The following is a 26,181-nucleotide window of genomic DNA, read 5'->3' as shown; positions in this document are numbered from 1 at the left end:
ATGATCAGTCCAGCACTCTGCACCACACATCATCTTTGTCACTCTCCCATCCTATCTGTCTCTTCTCTTTACAATGATGTAGACTATTAAATGCCAATGTTTGCTTCAAGGATGCATCCACAAAGTTTTACTGCACTTAGGTAAATGGAAGCCAGTGTTTCTGATGAGGTCATGAGATACCAAAATCTTCAGTAATAAGTGGTCATTGCTATTGCTGTTCCAGGCTCCATTCCTCTCAAGGACTCCTTGCCATGTCTTATGGTCTACTTCATTCTGGCACTAAAGTCACCAAGAATTATAAACTTGCCCTCTTTATCCTGTTACACTTATGACAGATTAGTCTGTGCCCCTGGTGAGACAGTCTTGGTATCGTTATAAGCATGTCTCTAATTCTTCATCTCATAGCAAATGTCTATAACCATGAAAGGTAAACTTTAAAATTTGTATAATATAATTTTGTTGCAATACTTGAACATCTCTAGGTTACTTTAATATGATAAAAGTATGAAAGAACTTAATTGTTTTTTTTAACATAGCTATTTTAAATTTGGGCCTCTTATTTGTTTCAAGTTCCTATTTTAAATAACTGGGTAAATGAGTTCTTTGATTTGACATCTATCTCCTTGTTAATGATTATGCTTTCATGTGTGACATCAAGTCTGCACAGTATGTCCTCTTTTATAGATGATATGATGACTTATACATACTTAAATTCTCCAAGGGGAAATAGGACAAAGATGTGATGTGATAAAAAATTTAAAAGTTTAAGTTTCATACAAACTTTATTTTGAGAAAATCAACAAGATTTTTTTCTTAAAAAGAAATAGAATGCATGTGCATGTAATTGGCTTCCAAGCATTTCTATTAGTAACACTGACAAAAATACAAGTAAATATAATGCTCCTTGAATGATATATTTTTACTTTTTTTCTTTTTATCCTGAAGATAATTAATTACAATTAAGAACAAGATTGAACAATTAAAGTACCGATCACCCTGAAGGTTCAATCAAATATACATAGATGAAGTTTTTATTGTAAAAACATTTTTTCTTTCATTTACCATTACAATAAATAGACTTTAGTTATATTTTACTATTGTAAGTTCCCAAAAATTAATTGTGGATTTTACATATAAAATTACTTTAATAACAAATCACTCCTCACTCCCACTTTAAAGTCTTTCTCTGATAATATTAAGAGACAGAAGAGCTCATTTTACAAATCAGGACGTCATGAATCCTTTAAATATTTCATTCATCCTATAGATGTCATTAATTGTATCAGGTACAGAGTGCAGATAAACATAGAAAAATGAAGTGGTATGTAAAACCTGAAATGCTCTGAACTCTCAGATGAATTATGAGTTCTTAATTGGATGTTCTTATAGTTCTGTTATTAATAAGGTTAGCTTCATAAGACAAGAGCTCGTTTTCACCACATTAACTCATTAGTGGAAGAGCAAATTTAAGAGGTTCTGTTAGGCCTTATTAAATTGTATGAGATCCCAATCACCAGCAGGTTTTAGCAGCATTGTCTAGGAACTCTGCAAATAACCTGGAACCAGGAAAGCAAATCTATTAGAAGGAGCCCTGTCCACATCTGTCCTAGAAATAAGACCTATTCCGGAATTCCCAAGAGAAAATGTTTCCCAGGATGTGATAGCTATGGGACACAACTAAGAACCAAGAAGAAACAATCTCGTTGATGGATATTTGGAGAGGCTTATAAGGGACAATCAGGATTAAGGACATTTCATTTTATTTAATATAAGTGATCATTAATGTTTCCTGATACTTGTGGTTGTCTGATAAAATATGTGATTTTTTGATCTTTGAGGTATTGTGGACCCTTCTATGATGAAAGCAAAGCAAATAGTGATGGGAACCTCTCAGTTTATTTTATAAATTATGTTTTACTATGCCTTTTTTCCTGAACACCTGGTGACTCTTGTAACCTATTTCCTGTCAACCTCAACAGGCTTAAAAAAACAAACAGTGAATAGAGCACCCACCCTGGAGTCAGGAAGGCAGAGTTCAAATCTGACCTCAGATATTTCATACTGGATGTGTGACCATGAGCAAGTCACTGAACTTCAATTGTCTCAAAGAAAAAAAAGAATCCCTGAATCAAGGGAAGACTTTTGACATTTCCAAGATAAGAATCCAAATAAGAAAAAGAAAAGAATACAACCTCTGACCAATAAGAATTTATTTGTGAAAGAATTTCCCTAACACTGAGGCTTAATGACATATAAATCCTTTCCTCTCAATTAGCCTACTGTGACTTCTTTAACATGAAGCATTATAGGTTTTATAAGTGTAGGATTTTGCAAACCCAGTGTTTATTCTGTACTCTGACTTAGTTTACCTACTGAGTCTGTTTAACTGTTAACTGTTTAACTGATTACATTTCCTTGGGAGATGTATGAGATTATATTCTTGTTTAAGTTTGTTCAACTTTTATGGCATTGAAGGAATAGTAGGATTATGAACTGATCTTTAAAAAAAACATTTTATTACCTAAAAGAATATGAGATTGCAATACGTAAAACAATGTATTTCTTTTTCTGTTTCACATAATTTTCTCTATAAAGACTTAATCATAAACTCTAATCTTTGCTCAAGGCTTTTTATTTTAATCTTGAAGTTGTGCTTAAGCATAAGTCCTGAGTTTTTAACCTCTGTAATATCTGTGTTGTGGCAGATTTATTTCAGCAACAGTAACCCCTTATAGAAATTCAAAGAGGAGATATTTCTCTCATAACTGGGTTCATAGGCTTCAGCAGGTTGCCAAAGGGGTTCTGGATACAACAGGTTAGGAACCCATTGCCTACAGATTATCAATAGCTGCATTTCTCACCACTTCAAACTCAACTTGTCCCAAAATGGGCTTACCACATTTCTCCCCAAACCTTCTCTTCTTTGCTGCGTAGTCTCCCTGACCCATCTCTCCCCATCCTCTACTCAGCTATCAAGCTGATCTTCCTAAAACAAATTTAGGTCACCCTTCAATTCAATCAACGGGTGTGTTCAAGAAAGGCCAGGATCTTTGATATGATGGCTGCTGAGCCCTTTTCAGGGCTGCTTTCCACCTTTGGTGTCCCCATATTCCAACCAACTCTCACCTGTGAATCCAAAAAGCTGCAACATGCGCAGCAGCCATGCCCCCATTTGGGCAGACAGACCAAACCAGGTTGAGGGTAACCAAGGGGTCTCAAACCCATTGGTGAGTTAGGGGGGTGTCTACCCCAAGCATGTGAATACTTCCCCTGGTGGAATGGTGGATGAGAACAATTTGTTCCAATGGCCATGAAGGCGCTGAAGCAGGTGATGTGGAGGGCTTAGAGCTTAGTCAGACACCAAAGATGCTAAGGTTATCCACTGCATCCTGAGCCATCAATAGTTGTCTTGATTCTGTCCTGCCACTGGACTGTGATGACTCTGGAGGGGTGAGTGAGCCTGATGACTTCATGCAACTCTGCCTCAATTAAATTCAATTTATACACAAATCAAAAGACATCGCCCATAGCATCATGCTATTATACTTCAAAGTCCTGTGGCAACAGGCAAGTGATGAAGCAGCAGGTGCAGATACACTGGGAACTGTAGTCACAACCCTGAACACAGGCAGCCCAAGACATAGGGTAGTTTCTCACTGGAAGCAGCAGTGGAACTCCGCAGCCCCCTGCATGTCTGAGCAACCATTTAAGGATCACACTACTCACCTCCTCGTGTAAGGAAGGGAGTTAGAAAAGGTGCCCTAAAAAAAAAGGTGCCCTGTCTATCCAACCCTGGCCTGATTACCATGGCAGGCAGGGAATCCCACTCTGGGGTCAAAACACAAACAATGTACAAAATGTACAGAAACATCTTCAAAGATGATTCCACTCACCATGGGCTCCTTATTGTCTTTAGGATCAAATATAAAATCCTTTGTTTGGCTCTTAAAGCCCTCCATAAACTGTCTGCTTCATACCTTTCCAGTCTTCTTATACCTTAATGACTTGAAGTACTCTTTGACCCCTAACACTCCATCCCCCAACACCCAGCATTTACACAGGCTGACCCTTACTCCTAGAGCACATTGTTCTCTTAACTTCCCTAACATCTTTCAAGCCTCAGCTCAAGTCCTACCTTCTGCAAGAAGCCCTTCCAAGTCCTCCTTCATGTCAGTACATTCCCCCTCTGAGGTTATCTTCATTTTTTTCTGTAAAACTCTTGTTTGAACTGAGCATGAAGTTTCCTACCTTGCACCCTGAGCTCAAAAGCAGGGAATATTTTCTGTCTTTCTATGTATTTCCCCAGATTACAGAGTGCCTGACTCACAGGATGCTCTCAATTATTTTTTTTTATGTGAAAACATAACTTGTGGTTTCATGGTGTTGATCAAAGCCACCTCCATTCATTCAGCCTCTCCTGTGGAAATCCTGCTGTTATCTCTAAGATTTCCTCTGCCATGACCATCTCCTAGGTGCTGCTAAATGCATCTCTAGGGCATCTCTCATGTTTCTTCTTTGTTTTTATTCTTAATTTTCTACTACAGGAGAGGCCTTTATTAATGCCCCCTGAGACTAATGTAGTATCCCCTAATATGAACTTCTCAACCTATTGAAGATAAAATCATGGGCAGCCTTGGCTCTGGTGTGTCCTGCTAGGTGCTTTTCCTAATAAATTCTTAGTATTTCCTCTTTTTATTTTATTTTATACAGGCCTTCCAGTTTTATCATCCAGTGTTTTCCAGACTTGTTTTTGACATACCATTTCTCATATCTCATAGTCATTTCCCCCATATCCACTATTTTTTCACTAGATGATTTTATTTTTCTTCAGCAATCAAGAAAGAACAGAATTGTAAGTATCCAATATTCTCGCTTATCCAGAACTGAAATCTGTACCTGAAGCTGATCAAGGTGATCAAGGCTGGTCTTCAGCCTGCTGACCATTTTCTGAGGATCCGTTCTGGTTCTGCACTTTAAGCTGAACTGGTTCTGTCTCTTCCTTTTGGTCCTTTCAGACCCTCATTCTCTTCATTCAGTTCACTAATCCTCTGCTAATCAGTGATGTCTGTCAGAGACTCTAGTCTCCCCTGAAGTTCCCAGGCCTTTTGGAGTTCACCCTGCATATCTTTCTGTTTCTGGAGACTAACACAGGTGCCTCTCAGCTCCTGGTTCTGTTGGTGCAGTTCCTAGTTGAGCTGCTCAGTCTCCTCCTGCTTCACTCCCTGGGTGGTGACTACAAGCATGTCCTCCTCACTTTCTGGATGGAACTGAAAAAGGATACTGCGCCCCCCCCCCCCAAAACAAAACAATACCATTGAACCTGGGGAGGTAGGAAGCTTTAAACTGTACTTGGTGCTGCAAAGACAATTTTCTGTGGAGGGCAGCAGGCAAAGCAGGACCCATAAAAATGTCCTATTCTTCAATTATCTTCCATCCTCCCCAAAAGATGCCAACCGTCTTTCCAGTGGAGAATGAAATGCTCAGCGAGGATGTAATAGCATGTGATGTCTCCTCTAGGGATGGAAAATTTCTCCAGGTAGTTAAAGATAATCTCAGAGAAATGGCAGAGATCCAGCAGGATGGCTGACATTGGGAGTTCTTGCCTGTCTCTTCCATGGTGGGGGAGTCTCCCAACAGCCACAAGCAACGTTGTTGCAACAGCAACCAGGGCTGGGGGGGACAGAAAAGAGGAGGCAGGGAGAACCCACAGGGTGAACTTCTTTGCACCCACTCCACCCCCAAATCTGCTGTTCTTAATGAGGGCATCAACATCCATCCAGTAATCCGTCTGAAACTTCAATGTCATCTTCACTCTCCCTACATATCCACTCACATACTAGTTTGTGTGTGTGTGCGTGTGTGTGTGTGTGTGTGTGTGTGTGTGCAACACCTCTTGCATATGACCCCTTCTGATTCAGGCCTCCTTATGATTATTGCAAAGTTTCCAAATTGTCTCCCCACACCAATTCCTCATTTACATGTTAGGGACTCCCACATATACTCATTAAGCTCCGTTGCTTCCCTATTACCTGCCTTTTCAAAACATACAGTTCTGTGTTGGTTATTTAAGATTCTCTAACTGCAAATGCTGTTTCCTTTGCTTTAAAAAAAAACCCAACATATTGATTTTTTCTTTTTACATTACCTTCATATATGAATACATCCTTCCCCTCCCCTAACCTTTTAAACAATTATTTAAAGGAGAAAAAACATAGCCAAGAGCAGCCAATACAGCAACTGTCTGATGGTATATGTATCATTTCATACCCATAATCCTCTGCTTCTGCAATGGAGATATGTCCATTTCCTCACCTTTTTCAAGGGGCCCCAAGTTTGGTCATTAATATGTGGCATTCAGTTTTGGTGATTTATTCCTTCCAATTATAATGTCATAATTATTGTATATAATATTTTCCTGGTTTTATTCCATTTTATAATAGTTAATGTCTTTCATGTCTTTTCTGAATTCTTCCACTTCATTAAATTTACATAACACAATATGGTTTCTCCATTAAGGAGTCAATGAGCACTCATCTTGTTTCTGTTTCTATGGTGCCATAAAAAGTGCTGCCATAAATATTTTGACATATACGTACGTATGAACATTTTTGTTGCTGTGAACGTGATAAAAGTATGTATCTAAAACTGAAAGCTAGCATTACTTGCAAAGGAGTAACACAAGACACTTTCACAATAAATGACAGGGTAAAGAGAGGTGGACCTCATTTCGCCACTATTTTGGGTAACATGCTACCCAGTGCTACCCTAGAAAGATCACTGGCTCTGAAATCAGAGAACATTAGTTCGAATGTAACCTCTGACCTTTACTACTTTGTGACCTTGGGCTCTGGCCTGGGCCCTTTTCTTTTTCCTCTACATTATTTAGCTTGGTGATCTCTGCAGCTCGCACACATGAAACTATCATCTCAAAACAGATGACTTTCCTATCTCTTTGTCCAACCCTAACCTCTTTCATGACCTCTATTCTCCCATCTCTAATTGCCTATTGGACATTCCTAAAATGGATATACTCCAGATGTCTTACACTCAACATGTCAAAAACTGAGCTTATTACTTTTGAAGTCCTCCAACACCACCCTTGCCCTAACCTCACTTCCCTATGGCTGTGACAGGTACCACCTTCCTCTCAGTTATACAGACTCACATCCTTGTCAGCCTTGTCTCTACCCTCTCATCTCCCACATCCAGTCATTTGTCAAGTCCTATCCTTTCTACCTATTTCTTACATACGCCCTTCTCTCTCCTCTAACATGGCAATCACCCTGGACCAGGACCTCCTCACCTTGCGTCAGAACTATTGCAATAGCCTGCTGAGGGATCTCCCTGACTCACAGTCTCTCCCCACTCTGGGCCATTCTCTACTCAGATGTCAAAGTGCTCTTTCTGAAGTGCAGGGATTTCCTAAAGACTCATGATGGAAAATGCTGGCCACATCCAGAGAAAGAACTGAGGGCAGCTGAATGGAGATCGAAGCACATGGTTTTTACTTTCTTTATTGTGTCCTTGTGTTTTTTCTTCTGTTCTGTTCCTTCAAAATATGACCAGTGTGGAAATGTTTTACACAATTGATATGTATGGCTTATATCAGATTTTGTGCTATCTTGGGAAGGAGAAAAGAATAATTTGTAACTCAAAATCTTATAAAAAATGAATGTGGAAAATTGCTTTTACATGTAATCAGAATAAAATAAAATACTATTTTAAAAATAAAGTGCAGGTATGACCATGTCATTTTTCTACTTGACAAACTTCAGTGACCCTCTGGTATGAGTAGGAACAAAAAGAAAATCCTGTTTAACTTTTAGACTGTGAGCTCCTTCAAGGCAAGGACCACTGTCTGCCTTTCTTTGTATCCCAACACTTAGGACAGTGTCTGGCACACAGGAGACATTGAATTAATGCTAACTCAATTGATCTGACTAATCTTACAGAGCTTAACCTTCCTCATCTGGAAAATGATGGGTTTAGACCAGATGAACTCTGAGGTCTCTTCCAGCTCTAGAGCCATAATAGAAAATCTAAGGGAATTGGTTGCTAGAAAAATGTATGAAAGGAAATAATGAAGTCCTTGAACCCATGCTCTATTACTTTATACTCTATACTAAAATTCCAATGGATTAGAATCTATGGGAACCTGCAAACTGAAATACTGCTCACAAATGACATTGTTTCTGCACACAAAGGAAAAGTACATGAGCGATCTTGGGCATCTCATCCCTCACCAGCCATTTAGGGAGCTGTTACTCTCCCCACATCTCCCCAGCTCCCACTTACTGCTCTAACACTGACAGGCTTCTGCACTCTCCAAAGAGGGAAAAGAACCCAACTTGGATGCAGAGCAGAGAAGGCCCAGAATTCTCATTTCCACCCACACTGACACTTCTGCTACTGATCAAGAATGGCCTCCCATAAACTTCATTAGGTAAAGGTAAGTTCTGGGGAGCCCCATCCCTTCCATGGAAATGAACTAACCACAAAATCCACTCATTTAAAAGCATCTCCAGCTAAACATTAAGGGCAAATGGTATGAAGATTTTGAACAATTAATTTCCATCTACTTACCCAAATGGAACTAATTCGAGGAAACCTTAGATGAGATTCCATTACTGTTACTAATAAAAAGCTAACAAACTTCTACAAAAGGTCCAGAAAACAGCTGGTGTCATACTAGATTTCATAACTGTGACTAAAGGGAGAATTGTTCACTAAATAGGAGTTTGAAAACCAGAGGAGAAAACAACTTTGATTATCTGAAACTGAGAAACCTTTACATGACAAGATTAATAGCTTAAAAAGTTGTTGAAGGGGGAAAATGTCTTTGACTCAGTTGTCTCTGATGAAGGAGGGGCAGCTAGGTGGTGCAGTGGATAGAGCACCAGTGCAGGAGTCAGGAGGACCTGAGTTCTAATCTCACCTTAAACACTTGACACTCACTAGCTGTATGACCTTGGGCAAGTCACTTAACCCCCAGTTGCCTCATCCTGGGTCATCTCCAGTCATCCTGATGAATATCTGGTCACTAGATCCAGGTGGCTCTGGAGAAGAAGTGAGACTGGTGACCTGCACAGCCCTCCCTCACCCAAAACAAATTCAAGTGCAAGTCACGTCATTGTCTCTCTGATAAAGGTGTGTTATCCAAGACACATAGGGAATGAGTACTAATATATAAGGCCGAGAGCTTTTACCAGTAGATAAGTAGATAAGTGAGCAAAGAAAATGAAGAGTTCTCAAGTTTGCTCCAAATCACTAACAATGAGAAAAACGGAAATTTAAACAACTCTGAGGTCTCACCGATTTCCCAGCAAATCTTCCAAGGTGCTAACACATGAAAATGGTTCCTGTGGGAAGGACTACACAAAGACAGGCAGCTTGATGTCCTACCTCTGGAGCTGTGTACTGGTACAACAACTGGGAAACACAATTTGGAATCATGCTCAAAAGTGTCCAGATCTCTATACCTTTTGATGCTGAGATCTCATGGCTTAACATATATGCCAATGGTGTAAAAGATGGGGGAAAAATCTCAGATATGCCTATGTACCAAAACACTCATTGCAACACTTTGTGTTAGCAAAGAAGTAAAAAGAAAGCAGGGGCCCATCACCTGAAAAAGGGTTAAGCTAATTGTGGCACAGGAATGTGTTGCAACAGAAGAAACAATAAAAATGAAACATGGGAAGACTTAAATGAACTGATACAGAACAGTGTGAGCAGAACCAGGAAAGAAACATACTCAAAACTACAAAATGGGGGAAATGGTGCTGAATGTTATATAACAGGAGTTACCAAGCTTGAGCACAGAGGAGAGAAAATAAACATTTCATGGAGGAAGTGGGGAGATGATGGGTATGTATTGATGCATATACTGTTGGATACATGTGATCTGTGTGACAGTTATTAGGGAACTTTGGAGAAAAAAATTTGTTATGAAGAAAAGCAATGGGGGCAGGGAATATATTAAGCAATGAATACAACATGAACACAAAATGTATTACTAAAACTTTAATTTTTCATAAGTGCGATGGAGAGGCACAGGATAGGCCAGCATGGGCTACAGTATATTATCAAATATGAACTGAGCAGAAGTCACAGAAGAGTCATCAGAGAGATGGATCACCAAAATGAGGGGGGGCCATCACAAGGGAAAGCTAAGGCTTTCTGGGCATGCAGACTGTGAGGGTACTGATACCTATATTTCAGGAAATATCTCGGAGAGGTCACTAGCTTGTTGATTAACCAACTTCTGTGTGAATTATGGAAGGAAATGGACAAGAGACCCCCAGGATGAAAAGGTGTGGATGGATCGCAATCTGCACCTCTGGAGGGATTTCACACTTTGACAGATTCTACAAATCTCAAATGCTGAAGTTTCCTCCGCTGCCCCCCTCACTTTGTCTCCGTGTCACCAAGCACAATTGATTCTCAGTCTTCTAATTCTTGGGTGAAGGTGCAAGGGATAAAAATGGACCAAAAAATGGTATAGAAACAAAGGAGGATAGAGGGGGTCTTTGAAGCTCTCTTGGAGAAATATCAAGAGTCCAGCCAGTGAAAGATACATGGAAGGAGCTATGCCAAGGAAGGGGTCACTAAAGCTAATTCCTGGAGATCTGGGCACAAGCAGGGGCCTCCAAACATGAGAGGGAGGCTTAGGGACTCAACAGTTCCAGGGGACACAGGCTCAGGGATCAGCTCAGGAGCCCTGCAGAGGACACAGAAAAGGTACAGAAGAGTCTACATGGGGGTCTGAATCCAGAAATAGAACAACTTCTTACCACTAAGGGCCCCCAACTCTCTTCTTAGCTTCAGGTCCCACTGGGCAGACACTGCAGCTATGAGAATCCTGATCCCACCTGGGTACAAAGATCTTACCTGTTGGTTGTGAACCACGATTTCCTGGGAAAGGAAGAAAGACAGACATACAAATCCTTGTAAATCCTAGAGCCACAAAAGCAAAGGGCACCAAGGTTTTGAGCACTGTGGGACTGGGGGCTCCTGCTATTGCTTAGTCCAGTATGGGACACCACAGAGGAAGCACTTAATCGATGCTTCATCCATCCAGTTACAATAGTGTGAGTGGTTGCGGGGGAGGGAGAACAGCAGGGAGAGGGCTAAAGGCTGGAACCTGAGACCCTTCCCAAGGCTGTCTCTATTGTGAATATGAGATTCCGTAAGACCCTTGAGCCCTAGGACCTGGCCCCTTCACCACCTTCTATAAATTCCTTGGTGTGGGGGCAGGGGGCGGAGCTGGAGTCAGAGCCAGACCACACCTTCACCCCTGACCTGGGGTCAGATTTCTGGCACAAAGTCCTCTCTGTCCTAGAGAAGATCATGGAGGGGAGGGGGGGCTCAGGCCTTTCCCCAGACTATCTCACCTTTCTGACTCCTCTTGTGGACAATGAGGCCAACCCCAAAGAAGATCAGCCCCAGCACGAGGCCCCCGACTCCACTCAGGATCTTACTCTGGGCAGATTCAGACTGTGCTTCTGCAGAGGAGAGACACCAAGGATTAAAACTTTTCCTCAAGAGCCAGCCCCATGTGGGGAGCAGAGGGGTCTGAGTGGAGCCTGGGAAAGTGGCTAAATCCTGTCTAAGAATGGACTGATGTACAAAGGGCCTTTCAGGACTCAGGAAGTGAAAGCTCACCAGGAGAACTGACATCAATCCATCTGAAAGCCTAGCTGCCCTACCCCAGGACAAAGGGGGTCTACAGTCTGATCATAGAGTCTCAGAGGGAGGCCAGCTCCCAATGCTGGGGTCAGTGAGGAAGCTGACAAGGTCTCCATAGCTCTTAGGTCAGCACTACCATTAGGAGGCTGGGCTGGGAAAAGGGAGGAGGGTGGTTAGCACCACACGGGGTTTGTATCAGCCCAGAGCTGAAGAAAAGAGGTTCCAGGATACACACTGAGGGGATCTCAGAGCTAGCTCCATGTCCTGACCAATGGTAGAACTGGAGGGTGAGGGAGCTCTATCTCACTCCAATCCAAGATGACAGGTTTCTGAAGGCTGGAGTGCTCCACTTGGCAGGTGTAGACATCACCATGCTTGGGGGTCATTTCCAGCATCACCAGTATCTGGTAAGTCCAGTCTCCATTGCTGACCAGGCCTGTGGACACAACCCCAGCTGTCTCCTCCTGCCCATTCAGGAACCACCTGACCTCAATGTCCCCAGGATAGAAACCAGTGACAGAGCAGACAAGCAGGTTGTGGTGTCCCAGGGGAGCCAGCTTTGATGGATACACAATCACCTCGGGCTCAACTGGAAGAAAGAAGAAAGATCTTAAGTGAGGGAGCCAGAGCAGGTGTTCTAGTCAGGCCACCACCTCTGTCACGTGATCCACAACCAGCCTCAGGTCTCCTGTCCTTCCCAGGGCCAATAATGGGCATCTTGGTAGACATTTAAGTTCCTCCTAAGACTAGAAATCTGAACTAGCAGGAAGTGGGCCCGGGAGTGCATGGTGCTGAAGTATCACAGCCCCAGCTCATCAGGTTTCAGTGATATGGGAAGGAATTAGCAGGTAAGATTTCTCACTGTAAACAGATAATCTGGAAAAGATTATTTCCAAAAGCAGAATACAAGGGCATATAATACACTATTTTCAGAAATACTTCTAGGTCAAATATTGAGATGTTATCAATCCACTGAAGAAATCTTGAATCAGGGGAACAGTGGTGAATATCTAGGCCCAGCAGAAACTTTAGCATCTTGACCCAGAGTCCAGGGGCCCTTGGAGAAGCAGAAGAATGTCTGGGTCTGAGGAGAAAGATAATTTCAAGGAGTCATCACAGACGACTGGGAGGGAGGAGGGAGAGAGAGAATGTGGTTGATACAGGAGAGACCAGAGCATGGGAAGTCTCTGCTGAGCTAAGATTCAAGGATTAAAAAATGAGAGGTTTTATTCATGACTTAAAAAGGTTGAAGAAGACTTGGGGGATTTAGTTTTACATTAATTATTTTGTTCTCTCTGTTTTCAATTGTGTATTACTCTTTGCTATGCTACTTGGTATTTTTTTTGGCAAAGATATTGGAGTGATTGGACATTTCCTTCTCCAGTTCATTTTACAGATGAGGAAACTGAGGAAAAAAGGGTTAGGTGACTTGCCCAGTATAATACAGCCAGGAAATGTCAGAGGCCAGATTTGAACTGAGGGAAATGAGTCTTTCTGACTGCCAGCCTGGCAGTCTTTCCACTGCCCTATCTGCTGCCTATTAACCACTTTGGCATTGTATAAATATGAGTTATTTATTGGTGATGGGTTTGGGGCCTGTTCCCAATGTAATTAATCCCCATTAGAATTGGAGGAGGGAAAAGAAATCTGAATTTGACTGAGGAAAAAGGACTCAAGGAACCAAAATCCATGTTAGTATAAGAGGGTCTCTTCCCCCTTCCCTCTGTCCCTCCTCCATTCATTGTCCCCTTTCTTCTCCTCTCTCTTCCTTCCCTTGTCCACTTCTTTCATTTCCAGTTTTCCTGCTCCTGGTTCCTCCCCATGTCTGTTCCCTTTCTTCTCACTGTCACTTCCCTAGCTCTTCTCTCTCATCCCTCGTTCTTTCTCCCTCCATCCTAATCCCCTCCCCCAGTCTTCTTCCTTCTCCTTCATCCCCGCTTTGTCCCCCATCTCTCCTCACCTCCATCTCCCTTCCCTGCCCCTTCCCCCTTGGTCCCCTCCCTTCCTCCTCTCTCCCAACGCATCACCTCCCCCTCTCCTGCTCCCCCAGGACTCCCCCCCGCTCCCCCCTCCCCTCCCGGGGCGCACTCACCGCGCCTGGGGACTAAGAAGCGCTCAAACACCCCGTAGTTGTGCCTGCAGTAGTTGTCCACCTGGGCCCGTTTCTGCTCCAGGATCTCCTTCTGGCTGTTCCAGTACTCAGCATCGGGCCGCCCCAGCTCCGTCAGCGCCACGTACTCCCCCACGGCGCTGTCGCTGTCGAAGCGCGCGTACTCCTCCCGGTTGTAGAAGTATCTGTCCATGTACCGCACGTGCTGCGTCCCGTTCACAAAGTGACACTCGGAATTTGTCTGAAACAGGAAGTGCTCTGCGGACACAGGGAGGAGGGTCAGCCCTGCGGACACCCACGGCCCTCGAACCTATGACCTCACCTGGGCCAGACCAACCAGGGAGTGACCATCATCCCCTGCCCTTCCTGCGCATGCTCAGCCCCGCCCCCTTCGAGGCCCAGAGACCACAAGCCACTTTCCCGAGGTCCCCCCGCAAACCTGGAATGGAGCGGGACTAGAACCCGGACCTCCAGGTTCCCAGACCGCTCCTGTCTGTCTGCTGCAAACACTCCCAGGACATTTTACCCCGAGGCCTCCTCCCCCCAGTTTAACCCCCTCCCGGCCCCTCTGCAGAGACCCCCCCACACCTCCATGACCCCGGAGGTCACAGCCCCCTGTCCTCTCTGATCAGGGGACAGTAATCACCCCAATATGACCCTCGCCATGGCCGGCTCTGCTCCAGTTCTGCTGGACCTGGTCTCCCTCCCCCAGTCCCCCTCCTGGGCATGTCTTACATCCTCCTCCTGGAACGTGAGCTCCTCCAGGGCAGGAAATGACTCGAGTTTATGTGTAAACGAGCCCCCAGCACAGTGCCTGGCACATGGGGAGCGCTTAATAATGCTTATTACTGAGTGATATCCCCCCCACAAGGGACAAAGTGATTTTTAGAAAATGTAGCTGTGACCACTTAATGCAGCTCCTCAAGAAGCTGTGCTGGCTCCCTATGGACCCCTGGAGAAATTTCAGAGCCCTGACCTTGGCCCTCAGAGCTCTCCCAGTCTGACTCCAGCCTACCTTTCCAGCATCTCCTATTATTCCTTCTCACACACAATTTATGTTTTAGTCAAACCCGCCACTTGCTGCTCCCCAAACTCAGCATTTCATCGCCCACCTCCACACATGTGAATAGCCTCCATGCCTGACCTGCCCTCTGCACCACTCCCAACTCATGGATTCCTTGATCTTCTTATACTTAACTATCTTCCCTTCTCTGTGCAGAGCTGTACTTCCCCAAAGAGAGTCAACTAATAAATAAGCATTTATTAACTGCTTACTGTGTGCTGGCTACCCTGTTAGGTGCTGGAAATATAAATATATAATTGTAATATGTTCCTTAGGAAGAGGAAAATCTGAAAAAGGTTTGGATTTGGGTGAAAGCAAGGAGTTCAGTTTTCAACATGTGTTTAAGACAGCTTAGACACCTCAGGTATGAAATATCCAGGAAGCAGCAGGTGATGCTGGACAGAGACAGGGGCAGGAAAAGCAGATCTAGGAGTCATCAGAACAGACATGGGAATGAATTCTACTGGAGCTGAGGAAGTGCCAGAGAGAAGAGGAGAGGGCCCAGGTCAGACCCTCAGGAAACAACCCCATTTAGGGCACAGGATGTGGACGATGAGCCTGCAAAGGGGACTAAGAAAAGTGACCAGACAGGTAAGGAGAGAACCAAGAGAGAGCAGTCACAAAAACCCAGAGAGGAGAGAACCCCCAGGAGCTGAGGGAGGCTGACAGGGGCAGATTCAGCAGAAAGTTCCTGAAGGAGTAAGCCTGAGAAGAGACCATCAGCCTTGGCAATGAAGACATAGATCCTTGGTCACTTTGGAGAGACCAGCCTCAATAGAATAATGAGGTGGGAAGCCAGACTGCCGAGGACTGAGGCATGAGGGAGAAAAGTGTGCAGACAGTGTGTGCAGGCACTTTGTGTAGGAGTCTGGTAAGAAAGGAAGGTAAATACATAGGATAATCACATGAGCAGAATCCCATCTAGCCAAGGTGAAATATTTTTACAAAGCTAAGAATCTGCTCACAGCTGAGGTTCTTTGTAGGAATGATTCCAATGCCCCTTCTTATTGAACATCCAAACTGTCACCAAGAAAGGCACCACCATCCTCCTGTCACCCAGGCTGGGTGTGGGATTTGGGCTCTTTCTGCATCCCCAGTACTTAAACTTAGCACAGTGCCTGGCACACAGTAGGTGCTTAATAAATGTTTATTGACTGACTGATAGTGAGAACGGATACAGAATGAAGTGGATGGAACCAGCAGAAGAATTTATACAGTGACAACAATATGAAGACAAACAACTTTGACAGACTCAGGAAATCTGATCACCGTAATAACCAACCATGACTGCAGAGGACTGATGGTGAGACACGGCACCCACTTCCTGATCAGGAGGACTCAGGATGCAAGAGAATTGTTTTTAATGGCCAATGCAAAACTTTGTATAACTTGACTGTGCATGTTTATGACAGGGGGCATGGTTTTTCCTCTCAGTCTGAAAGGGAGAAGTATAAGTTTCAGGGTGGGAAAGGCAGTTTTTTGCTGATTGAAAATATATTTTTTAAAAGAAAGAAATTTATGATTTGGACCCAAAATGTCGGTAAATTATATATCCTTCATTGGCCCAGGAATAACAGTACTAGGCATATACCCCAAAGAAAGTCAAAGGTAGAAGACACATAGCTGAGATACATACACACAGGCACACACACACATACATACATATATGTACACAAATACATATAACATATACATATGATGAGATAGGTGTGTATGTGGGTGTGTATACACATAGCAGCACTTTTTGCTGTAGCAGGTACCTGGAGACAAAGTGGGTGCCACTGTTTGAGAAACAACTAAACACATTCTGTTCTAAGAGAGTAGAAGTGTGTCCTTGGGCTGTGACAAGTGATGAAAGGGATGGATCCAGTGAATCCCAGGAAACATTGTCTGAACTGATGCAGAGAGAAGGGGGCAGAACAAGGAGGCCAGTTTCCTCAATGACAATAGTCTGAAGGAAAACAGCCTTAAAAGACTTCAGACTCAGGTCAGTGCAGTGACCCATCAAGGTTCCAGGAGACACAGACTGAAGCACTTCCCATCTCTTGGCAAAGAGGTGATGGACCTGAGGCAGGGAATGAGACAGACATTTCAGTCACAGCCCAAAGACACAGGGCTCCCATTTGTGGGGGTGGGGAAGTTTTTGGTTTAGGTCTGAGTGACTGATAGGTAGTGATAATGATGCAAAAAATGACAGAAAAGATCATCAGTGAAACATTTTTTGAAATACAAAGACCAGAAGAAATGTCAAAAAGGGACAGAGACAAGCAGGGCAGTTTGGGTCCTCTCCTGTTAAATTTAACATACACTTTACAAAACCAAACAGCATATAAGAGGAGATCACAGTTTCATCTACTGTCAATATTTTCTGGTTTTGAACTATCTCTTGCAAAAGCTGAGCCTTGAAGGGAGATTAAACTCCTGAGAGAGAATTGAGGAATTGAGGGGGGGTACATTTCTTTATGGGAGAGGTGGGGAATCCACCAATTTTAAAATAATCAGGCCATTCAATGCAGAACTGGAAAGGAAGTTAGCTGCCATGCTGTTCTACCTTCTTGTGTTATAAATGGGGATGCTGAGATTTTAAAAAGTGATGTGACTTGCCCAAGGTCACTAAAGTAGGAAAGGAGGGATCAAGCCTTGAACCCAGGCCTCCTGACTTCTTTCCACTGGATCACACTGTCTGTAGACAGAACACAGGGCTTCCAATCCCAACTTGGCAGATGAGTCTGAGACCTTGTGCTAATCACTTCTCTCTGAATCAATTACTTCCTCTGTAAAATGGAGACAATAAATGTGGCAGTCTCTATTTCATGGAAAGCAAATGGTAACAAGAGAGCCCATATCAGTAGAAGGTACTTTGATTTTCTGACTCATCCCAATGGTCTTCCTTCTATCAGTACAGAGCAAAACCTATCCACACTTGCACCTCTTGTGTGATTTTTCCATAGATCCTCTATAGAAGACCCACCCCAGCAAGCTAGAGGAATAACTGTAGGTCTTTGGAAATTCTGAGGTTACCAATAAGACCCATCCAACTTTCTTTCCAATCATACATTTCCTCCATGATCTTTTTTACTATCATTCATAAGGACAGGTTATCACTGAGAAAAGGTTACAACTGACTAGAGCATCTCTTTTTGGAAATTGCAGCCTTAAGATTCTGAAGCAGAAAAAAAGTTTGTGCTAAAAAAAAAAAAAACACAAAAAGAAACAAACCACACTTTGAACTGGGAGCCATTTGAAAGTGGTAGAGGCACTGAGCCATTTCCCAAATGCAACCCAACCAACTCCATTCCTTTATTCAGCTCTGGGTCCAATCTATCATCCATCTGCAGAGTTTCCTCTGAATATGCAGAATGATGCATTAATTAGGATGTCATAATCTGAACAATGGGCATTTTTCATCCTTTTCACACTTTCCTGTATGGATTGTAAGACTAGTCTATTTTTAACATATGTGTAAATTATTAGTAGGAATATTAAATTTTTTTCCACCTCACTGGGTGTTTATCATCAGAGGAACATTAAATGAGGTAATTTCTGTTTTTCAATCTTTCAGAAAATTTTGAATGATTATGGAATCAAAGATTCCTGATTAACAAACAATAAGAACGATGGGATCTTATGTTCTATAAATTTTTTAGTTAATTTTGAAATGGTAAAGGTTTGGTCCATGGTTGAATCCCAAAGAATTGGCATATAAGTCAGTAGTTACTGATGCTCTCTCAGTCACCTTTCCTTTTGGTATCAACAAGGTCCAATAATTTCCAGGATCTTTCCCTCCTTCAGATCCCTTGAATACTTGTGCCTTGATACCCTCACAATTGTGTCATTTCTAACACAAGTCTCTTCTATGAACACTTGGCAATCTAGCTGCTTTTCCTGTCTTTGTTTTCTTTGCAGTCATTTTTACCTCCATGTTAAGTACATTCCAGGACTGTTGTTAGAGTCCAAGTGCTATGTGGCTGCACTGTCCTTCACAGAAAAACTCTGAAGTGCTTATTTGCCAACAATTTTGGCCATTGTGATAGAAGAGATCGAGTGCAGTGTCCAGGTCAAAGAAGAATTCCCTATGCACAGTGAGGATCCCCACATATTTTTTCCTCTTCTTTTTTAAGTTTTTAAGATTATTTTAAAATTAAATACAAAATAAGAAAAAGAAAAAGAAACATTGCCATGTACACAGCATAACATAAGAGAGGATTCAATACAGAACAATAAATTTCCATTTCAAGAAAACCTATATAATAAATACTACATATTGATTTCAAAGCTATCCAGCTTTACTTTGCTTCCTTGTAGGTTTTCTTTTGTTCTCTGTTGTGCACTTTTTACTTTATTTTTCCCTCCCTCCCCTTGCCAGAAGTTTATAATTTACACACACATATGTTTATATGTAATTACATATACACATATACATAGATATCTATAAACATGCACATAAATACACATGTAAACTCATAAACATATATGTAAGACCATACTGTACTTATTTCTGTTTCTCATCTGTTTCTCTGACAGTGGACAGCATCTTCCTTTATGAGTCCAAGTCTTTCCATGTTTTTCTAAATCAACAAGCTCATCATTTCCTACACCAAGCAATATTCCAACACAATCAGAAATATTGTCTATGAAAATTTTTCCCCATTTTCTGAATTCCTTCTATTCTTGGCTTCATGCGTTTTATTTATACAAGAAAATTTTAATTTAAAATAATCAAAATTATCCATTTTGCACTTCAACAATGCTGTCACTTTTTAATATAACTTAAGTTCTGATATTACTGAATCTGCTTTCTTTACATCTTTTTTTCTTGGTTTCTTTAAAATTCCTGACTTTTGTTCTTCCGAATGAATACTGTTATTATTTTTTTCTAACTCAATAAGGCAATTTTTTAGTAATTTAACTGGGATGGCAATACATAAATAGATTAGTTAGGTAAAATTATCATTTTTATCATATCAATATTACCTAACCATGTAATATAAATGTTACTTAAATTATTTAGATATGACTTTATTTATGCAAAAATGTTTTATATTTTTGTCCATATAGTTCCTGTGTCTATTTTGGCATGTATATTATTGGGTCTTTTACATTGTCTAGTTATTTTAAATGGTCCAGAAGTAATATTGAATAATAGTTCTGACACACATTGTAGTTTTCCCATTTTTCTCTATTAATTGCCAAGCCATTTCTTCTTGTGGATGACATTGGACTGACTCTAAGAAGACTTGGAACACTGAAAAACCCTCTGGAGGAAACTTGTATTCACTCAAAGAAGTTTGACCTATCCATTCAAACTGGAAATACCAAGTGAATGAAGAGTATCTATTGTACAGATATCAGCATCCACTCGGATGAACATTCCATAGAGCTTGTCCATCAGTCTAGCTGTCTGGGATAGACATATAGATGGGTTATGAGTTGGGCACAAAGTTGATCACCAGGAGGAGAATGGTTAGATTTCAGCCAGAAAATCCCACAGCTCCTTTACCTAACCCCAAGCTTTTCATGAAAGCAAGAGTTCGTCTTCACAATGCTAATATTTTCCTGGTATTGTTATATGGCAGAAAAATATGGATTATAACTCCCTCTGAAGAATTAAGCATGGCTATCAAACACAAGGCACTGTCAAGGCATATGGTAGATATAAATATATAAACATTCCAAAGAGGGAAAGGGTGTCAAAAATATCATCAAGGAAACATACGATAAGAGGGGACACAAGGGCTACATACAGGGCAAGACAAAAAGAATGATGCATGGACAAACAGTGAGATCCACAGATATCCTTCCAATGTCAGGAGAGAGTAGAATGACTGCTATGAACTTGGGTGGACTCCATAGGGAAATTTATGGGATAGTATGGATAAGAGTCACATAGAATGGACAGGAGCCAATGAGGTGAGATCTGCACTTTGGAAGGAACTTTTGAATCAGTAAGATCATAGATCCATTTGAGTATGAGTGCTGAAATACAGACAAATATACAATAAATAGAACTGTCCTTCATTCTGTTCTCTCGTCCCTTGCTACATTATATCCTATTTCTCTAATTCCTTTTACAGACAAATCCTTCTAAATATTCATCTGCATCCAAAGGACTCTCACTTAAAACTCAGTGATCTGGGTTTATAATAGTACTCTTAAGTAAATAAATGAATGAAAAAAAAACATTTACTAATTACCAAATGAGAAGCATTAGAAATGCAAATACAAAACTAAAGGCAATTCCCCCAGTGAAAGAGCATGCATTCCAATGTGGTCTCCAATTCAAGCAAGTCAGACCTGGACCCCTTGACGCACTCGATTCTAACCCTCGATTCTAAATGCGCTTGATTCTAACCTGACATGTTTAGCATCCTGGTTTCTTAGACATTTGCCTGTCCTCTTGGTAAATTCAAAATCTAAAAGTGGGAAAATGTGTTCTAACATTTCCCCACTTTTAAATCTTGATGTTACCAAATTTCTGACATTGCACTTCTGAATCTTGGACACATCTAGAGCCTCTGGCCCCTCTTTGCTTCCCTGAACCCTTGAGCTGGCTGTGCTGATAAATCCTGAGTCCATCCTCATACCTGTGACTGCCCTACTCAGCCCAGTCCTTCCTCTCAGGATGACAGTATACAACATGGCTCTCTGCCAAGCTCCAGAGACTGCTCTCTGTGGTTTAGAATCTTTTCTCCAAAGCCCCCAGCTCACCCCATCACTCTCCATTGCTGTTTAAAGAACAACTTCTTAAGCCTAGAAATCAAAGTCTTCTCCACCTCTGTTCCCATGTCCCTTTCTAGCCTTCTTTTCCACTTGTACCCACATGAAATGTCAGCCCAAGCCAAAGGCTATAGATACTCCCTTAGTTCCTCCTTATGCTTGCACTTTTCTGAGCTCATTCTCCTAGAGATATGGGTTCTCTCCCTATTGGGTTCTCACCAATGTGAGGTACCCTCATCGCCCAGTCACCTTGGCTCACAATCTCTGTTATCCTCACTCTCATCGCCCATATTGAATTTGTTGTCAAAACTTGGCAATTTTACCTTGATGTATCTTGAACGTGCCCCGTTTTCTCCTCTGATGTTGCCATGGCCCTGATGCAGGCCCTCATCACCTTCAACCTGCACTATTGTAATAGGTTGCTGCTGGGTGTGCCTGCCCCCAGTGTCTCCCCATTCTTTTCCATCCCTCATTCAGCCGTCAAATAGATCTTCCTAAAGCACAGACCAGACCCTGTCACCCACCTGCTCAATAAACTCTGGTGATTCCCTGTCACTTCCAGCATCAAATTTAAAAATCCTGTTTGGCCTTCAAAGCCCTTCACATGTTGGTCCCTCCTACCTTTTCAGTCTCCTTATTCCGCACTCCCCTCCCCTACTCATGTACTCTGTGACCCTGTGACTCTGGCTGCCCTGCTGTCCCTTGATAATATTTAATATAAAATTTTGGAATAATCTCTTTGTTCTCTCTGAAGCAAACTCAGAGAGTGCTTCTTCCTATGTCAGCAAAAGCCAGCCAGGGCTGACTTAACATTCCTTACCAGACCTTTAACCTAGGACACTATCTTGAATAATGGGACGTTTGCCACATCTTAATATTTGTAGACATATATTATGTTATGGCGTGTTAATGGTAAAGAAAACACAGACATCTTGGGTTATAATTTCTATTTGAAACTTTGCCAAACTCTGTTATCTTATTGTATTTACAACCTACACAGTTAAGAAATTCCTTTCTAACTTTCTAGTTAATCACTTATGGAGACCACAAATCTGAAGGACACAGAACACCTTCTTTGTCCTAAGGCTGGCTGTTTTTGGTACTTGGTAGCTAGATTTGATATCTAGCTCCTTGGACTCCACGTACTGTTACTTTAAAGAGAATGAATTAATCTGTAATAAATAATGAAAATGTATGCATTTAGCCTGTTGCCTCTACTTTAACCAAACTTTCAGGTTAACACCCTCCTACTAGACACTCCAGCTCCCAGGTCTGGGCATTTCCTCTGGCTGTCCCTAGGTCTGGAATGCTTTCCCTCCTCAGACCTGACTCATGGCTCCCTTGGCTTCCTTCAAAGTCCCAACTAAAATCCCATCTTCTACAGAAAGTCTTTGCCAGTCCCTCTTAATTCTAGCAACTTCCCTCCATTGGTTATTTCTAAATTGTCCTAAAAATAACTTGTTTGCTCTCAGTTGTTTTCATGTTGTCATCTCCAGGGACTTTTACCTTTCTTTGTATCCCCCACACTTAACACAGTGCCTGGCACAAAGTAAGAGCTTAATAAAAGTTTGATTCACTTCTAGCTGGGAGGCTATTTAAATATTGTGTAGTTTGAATGATGGGCCACATGGGGGCAGCACCTGCTCAGTACACCCATTGCTGATACCTAGATGATCCTGGAGTGGTCACCTGAGGTAACCAGCCTTCACCCTACCAGGACTAGGAGATCCCCTGCCCCTGGGTCTCCCTTTACTCAGGCCATGACATACTATCTCTAGAAGGCTCCTTCTCTCTTGTCCAGCCCTGGAGAATGGGTGTTACCTATGGCATGCTCTCCCCCCAGAGGCAGTGCAGGACACAAAGTTCAAAGGTAGATCGTGGGTTAGATCTTAGAGGACTACTCTAGAGCAGGTTAGGACCAGAAAGAGACTGTGATTGGCCAGGGCAGGTGCCAGGCCAGGCTGCAGGGGCAATAATATAGACAGTGCACCCCAACTACACTCACACTAGCTGGAAGAGGTTTGTGCCCCATCTCAGAGGGCTCCCTCCCTGCCCAGGACAAAAGATCTCATACCTCTCCTGAATTATGGAAGAGACCCTGTGATCCAAATCTGGGCTTAAGGGAGAGCAGTAGCATTGTGGAGACCAGAGATGGCACTGGCAGGCAGGGGTCCAAGAGTGCAAGCCCTGTCTGATCCAGGGAAGTGGGGGACTAGGGAACATTGAGTCTATACCTCTCTTTTTCAGCCCATTAACAAGGGACCATGAAGACAGAAAAAAGTCAGCCTGATCCCCTTGGTTTATCCAGCCCAATAACTGCCTCTAACCTGCCTCTGAGGAATAGATGGGCAGACTTTCTCCTACTCCACCATGATGTTATTCATGAAAACCAAACTCCAGCTTCACTTATGGCCTTGAAATTATACCTTGGAAATTAATCCAGGAAAGTCTATGCCTACCTTCCCCAATAACAGCAAAATTTAAATATTTCCAGTAGTTTAGGAAGCTGCTGTGATGATGTTTAGTGGGACAGAAACATTTAGACGGGGTGAGAAACCTTGGCATTTTGTGACCATGTCCTCCCCCTAAATCAATAAACTCCAGTGATGCCTTCTCTCCTCCAGGATCAAATATAAAATCCTCTGCTTGGCCTTGAAGGCCCTTCACAGCCTGACCCCTCCTATTTTTCCAGTCTTCTTAACTTTTTGTTCCCAGAACCCCAGAACTCTGCTGTCCAGTGACACCGGCCTTCCTGTTCTTCCTCCCATACATTTTTCCCTCTCCCAACTCTGGACTCTCGCTGACTGCTCCCCATTCTCAGAATTTTCTTCTCTCTGGCTTACTCCTAGCATCAGCTCCAACTCCATCTTCAGGATGCCTGTCATTATCCTCCTTAATGTCAGTGCCTTCCCTCTCTTGATCACATCCCATTTCTCCTGTATCTATTTTGTTCACATAGATTTGTTCACCTGTTGACTCCCTCTTTAGATTGTGAGCTCCTTGAGAACAGAACCTGTCTTTGACCTTTCTTTCTATCCTTGGCATCAGCACAGTGCCCTTCTTTATAACTACTTATTGGCAAACTCCCTGGAGCCTCAGCTCTTGGAGGAGAGGCTGCATGAAGTCTCTGAAGGCCAAGGAAAAGGAAACAAGGGCCTAAGGAAGAGTTAGTTGGGACAGGAGCCTGAAACCCAGTCTCACTCACTGCCCATCTCTCTGAGGACCATCCTGGCCCAAGTCCTTCCTTTGGTCTGGGCCCAGAGTGAAGAGTGCTCCCCTTGGGCCCCACCTGGACTCTCTAGGGAGCTTCTGCTCAGTACTTACTTGGGGCATGTCTGTCTGCAGCCACCTGGGAAGTCAGCACCAGCAGGGTCACAGCCAGAACCTCTATACAGATGCCCCTGCGGAGCAAGACACACAGCATCCTGGAGACAAGATGAGACTGAAGGACCCAGAAACGTCTAAGAGTCAGACCTATCTTCTCTTTAAGGGAATTACCCCAACATTGACTGGACTAATTTACAGACTCTCTTCTCTGCCCGAGGGTTGGGCAACCTCAGAGTTGAGAGTGCCAATCAGCATTAGGAATGAAGTCCATCATTAGTTCCCAAGCAGATGTTCCTTTTGCAGGGTCTGTTCTAATATTTCTCTGGTGAAGAAAAACCAAAAGGGCCCAGAAATCACAGAATGTCAGGGAAGGAAGGGGCCCCAGAGATCAGGCCTTGCCTGGACTGTTATAATATCTCAATGTGAGGGTGCTGCAGTTGAGCTGCTAGTGTAGATCAGTGAAAGTCTTCACTACTGTAGTAGGTCCCATAAAAATGGAGAATAAATGTTCCAATATTTTGAAAAAGGAAAGATGGACAAGTGTGCAATCTGTGGTTCAATGAATTTTGCTTTTGACTCTCAGAAAAAAATTTAAAACATTTTATAAAAGATATGGTTTGTGAGCATTTTGAAAGGCAAGAGTGACTGTATAAAGGCCATTAAGGCTTCATCAAAAATAGGTGATGCCAGATGAACCTTTCCTCTTTAACACTGTAACCAAACGGATGGATCAGGAGAATGTTGTAGATGTATTAAAGCTGGATTCCCGTAAAGAATCTGACAAAGTCTGAAAACTTCACTCATTCCCAGGTGAAGTGCTGATTTACTTTTGTGTATTTTATATCAATCTAATTTGACAGCTCTGATTTTTGTCTGTTGTTTTGCTTGGAGAAGTGGATTTATTCACTATTTGTGATTTGTTATATTCTTCTGTGTAACCAGCATTTGGGGGAAGGAGAGAAGCAGAGGGATATAAGCTAGGTATTATCCTCTACCTTTACAAGTAATCAGTAACCAGTCATTATGGAGAACAACCTGGAGCTGTACCGAAAGGGCTATGAAGCTGGACATACCCTTTGATCCAGCAATACCACTGCTAGGTCCATATCCCAAAGAGATCACAAAAAAGGTGAAAGACCCAGATGCACAAAAATATTTATAGCAGCTCTTTCTGTATTTGCTAAGATTTGCAAATCAAAGGAATACCCTTCAGTTGGAGAATGGCTTAACAACTTGTAGTATGATCGTGATGGATTATTATGGTGCTATAAGAAAT

General features: G+C 42.5%; 1 protein-coding gene across 8 annotated transcripts in view; it reads right to left on the bottom strand.

The window, feature by feature from the left end:
- Positions 1 to 10,008: 10,008 nt before the first annotated feature.
- The window catches only part of LOC140526151 (H-2 class II histocompatibility antigen, E-S beta chain-like), a 94,346-nt gene continuing 78,173 nt past the window's right edge, over positions 10,009 to 26,181 (bottom strand). For 5 of the 8 annotated variants that reach the window (XM_072642118.1, XM_072642122.1, XM_072642124.1 and 2 more), the window contains 5 exons: positions 13,781 to 14,056; positions 11,996 to 12,277; positions 11,394 to 11,504; positions 10,891 to 10,914; positions 10,009 to 10,720 (listed from right to left, as the gene is read on the bottom strand). In XM_072642118.1, coding sequence (XP_072498219.1) covers positions 10,707 to 10,720; positions 10,891 to 10,914; positions 11,394 to 11,504; positions 11,996 to 12,277; positions 13,781 to 14,056 — 707 coding nt within the window. In that variant the 3' untranslated portion in view covers positions 10,009 to 10,706. Of the gene's footprint in view, positions 10,721 to 10,890; positions 10,915 to 11,393; positions 11,505 to 11,995; positions 12,278 to 13,780; positions 14,057 to 24,902; positions 24,980 to 26,181 lie in introns of all 8 variants that reach the window. The other 3 variants (XM_072642119.1, XM_072642125.1, XM_072642120.1) reach the window with 2 other exon arrangements.

This window comes from Notamacropus eugenii, chromosome 2, assembly GCF_028372415.1.
Source record: "Notamacropus eugenii isolate mMacEug1 chromosome 2, mMacEug1.pri_v2, whole genome shotgun sequence".
NCBI classification, from domain to species: domain Eukaryota; kingdom Metazoa; phylum Chordata; class Mammalia; order Diprotodontia; family Macropodidae; genus Notamacropus; species Notamacropus eugenii.
The sequence above is the reverse complement of the archived record's forward strand: the minus strand, read 5'-3'. Positions and strand labels throughout refer to the sequence as shown.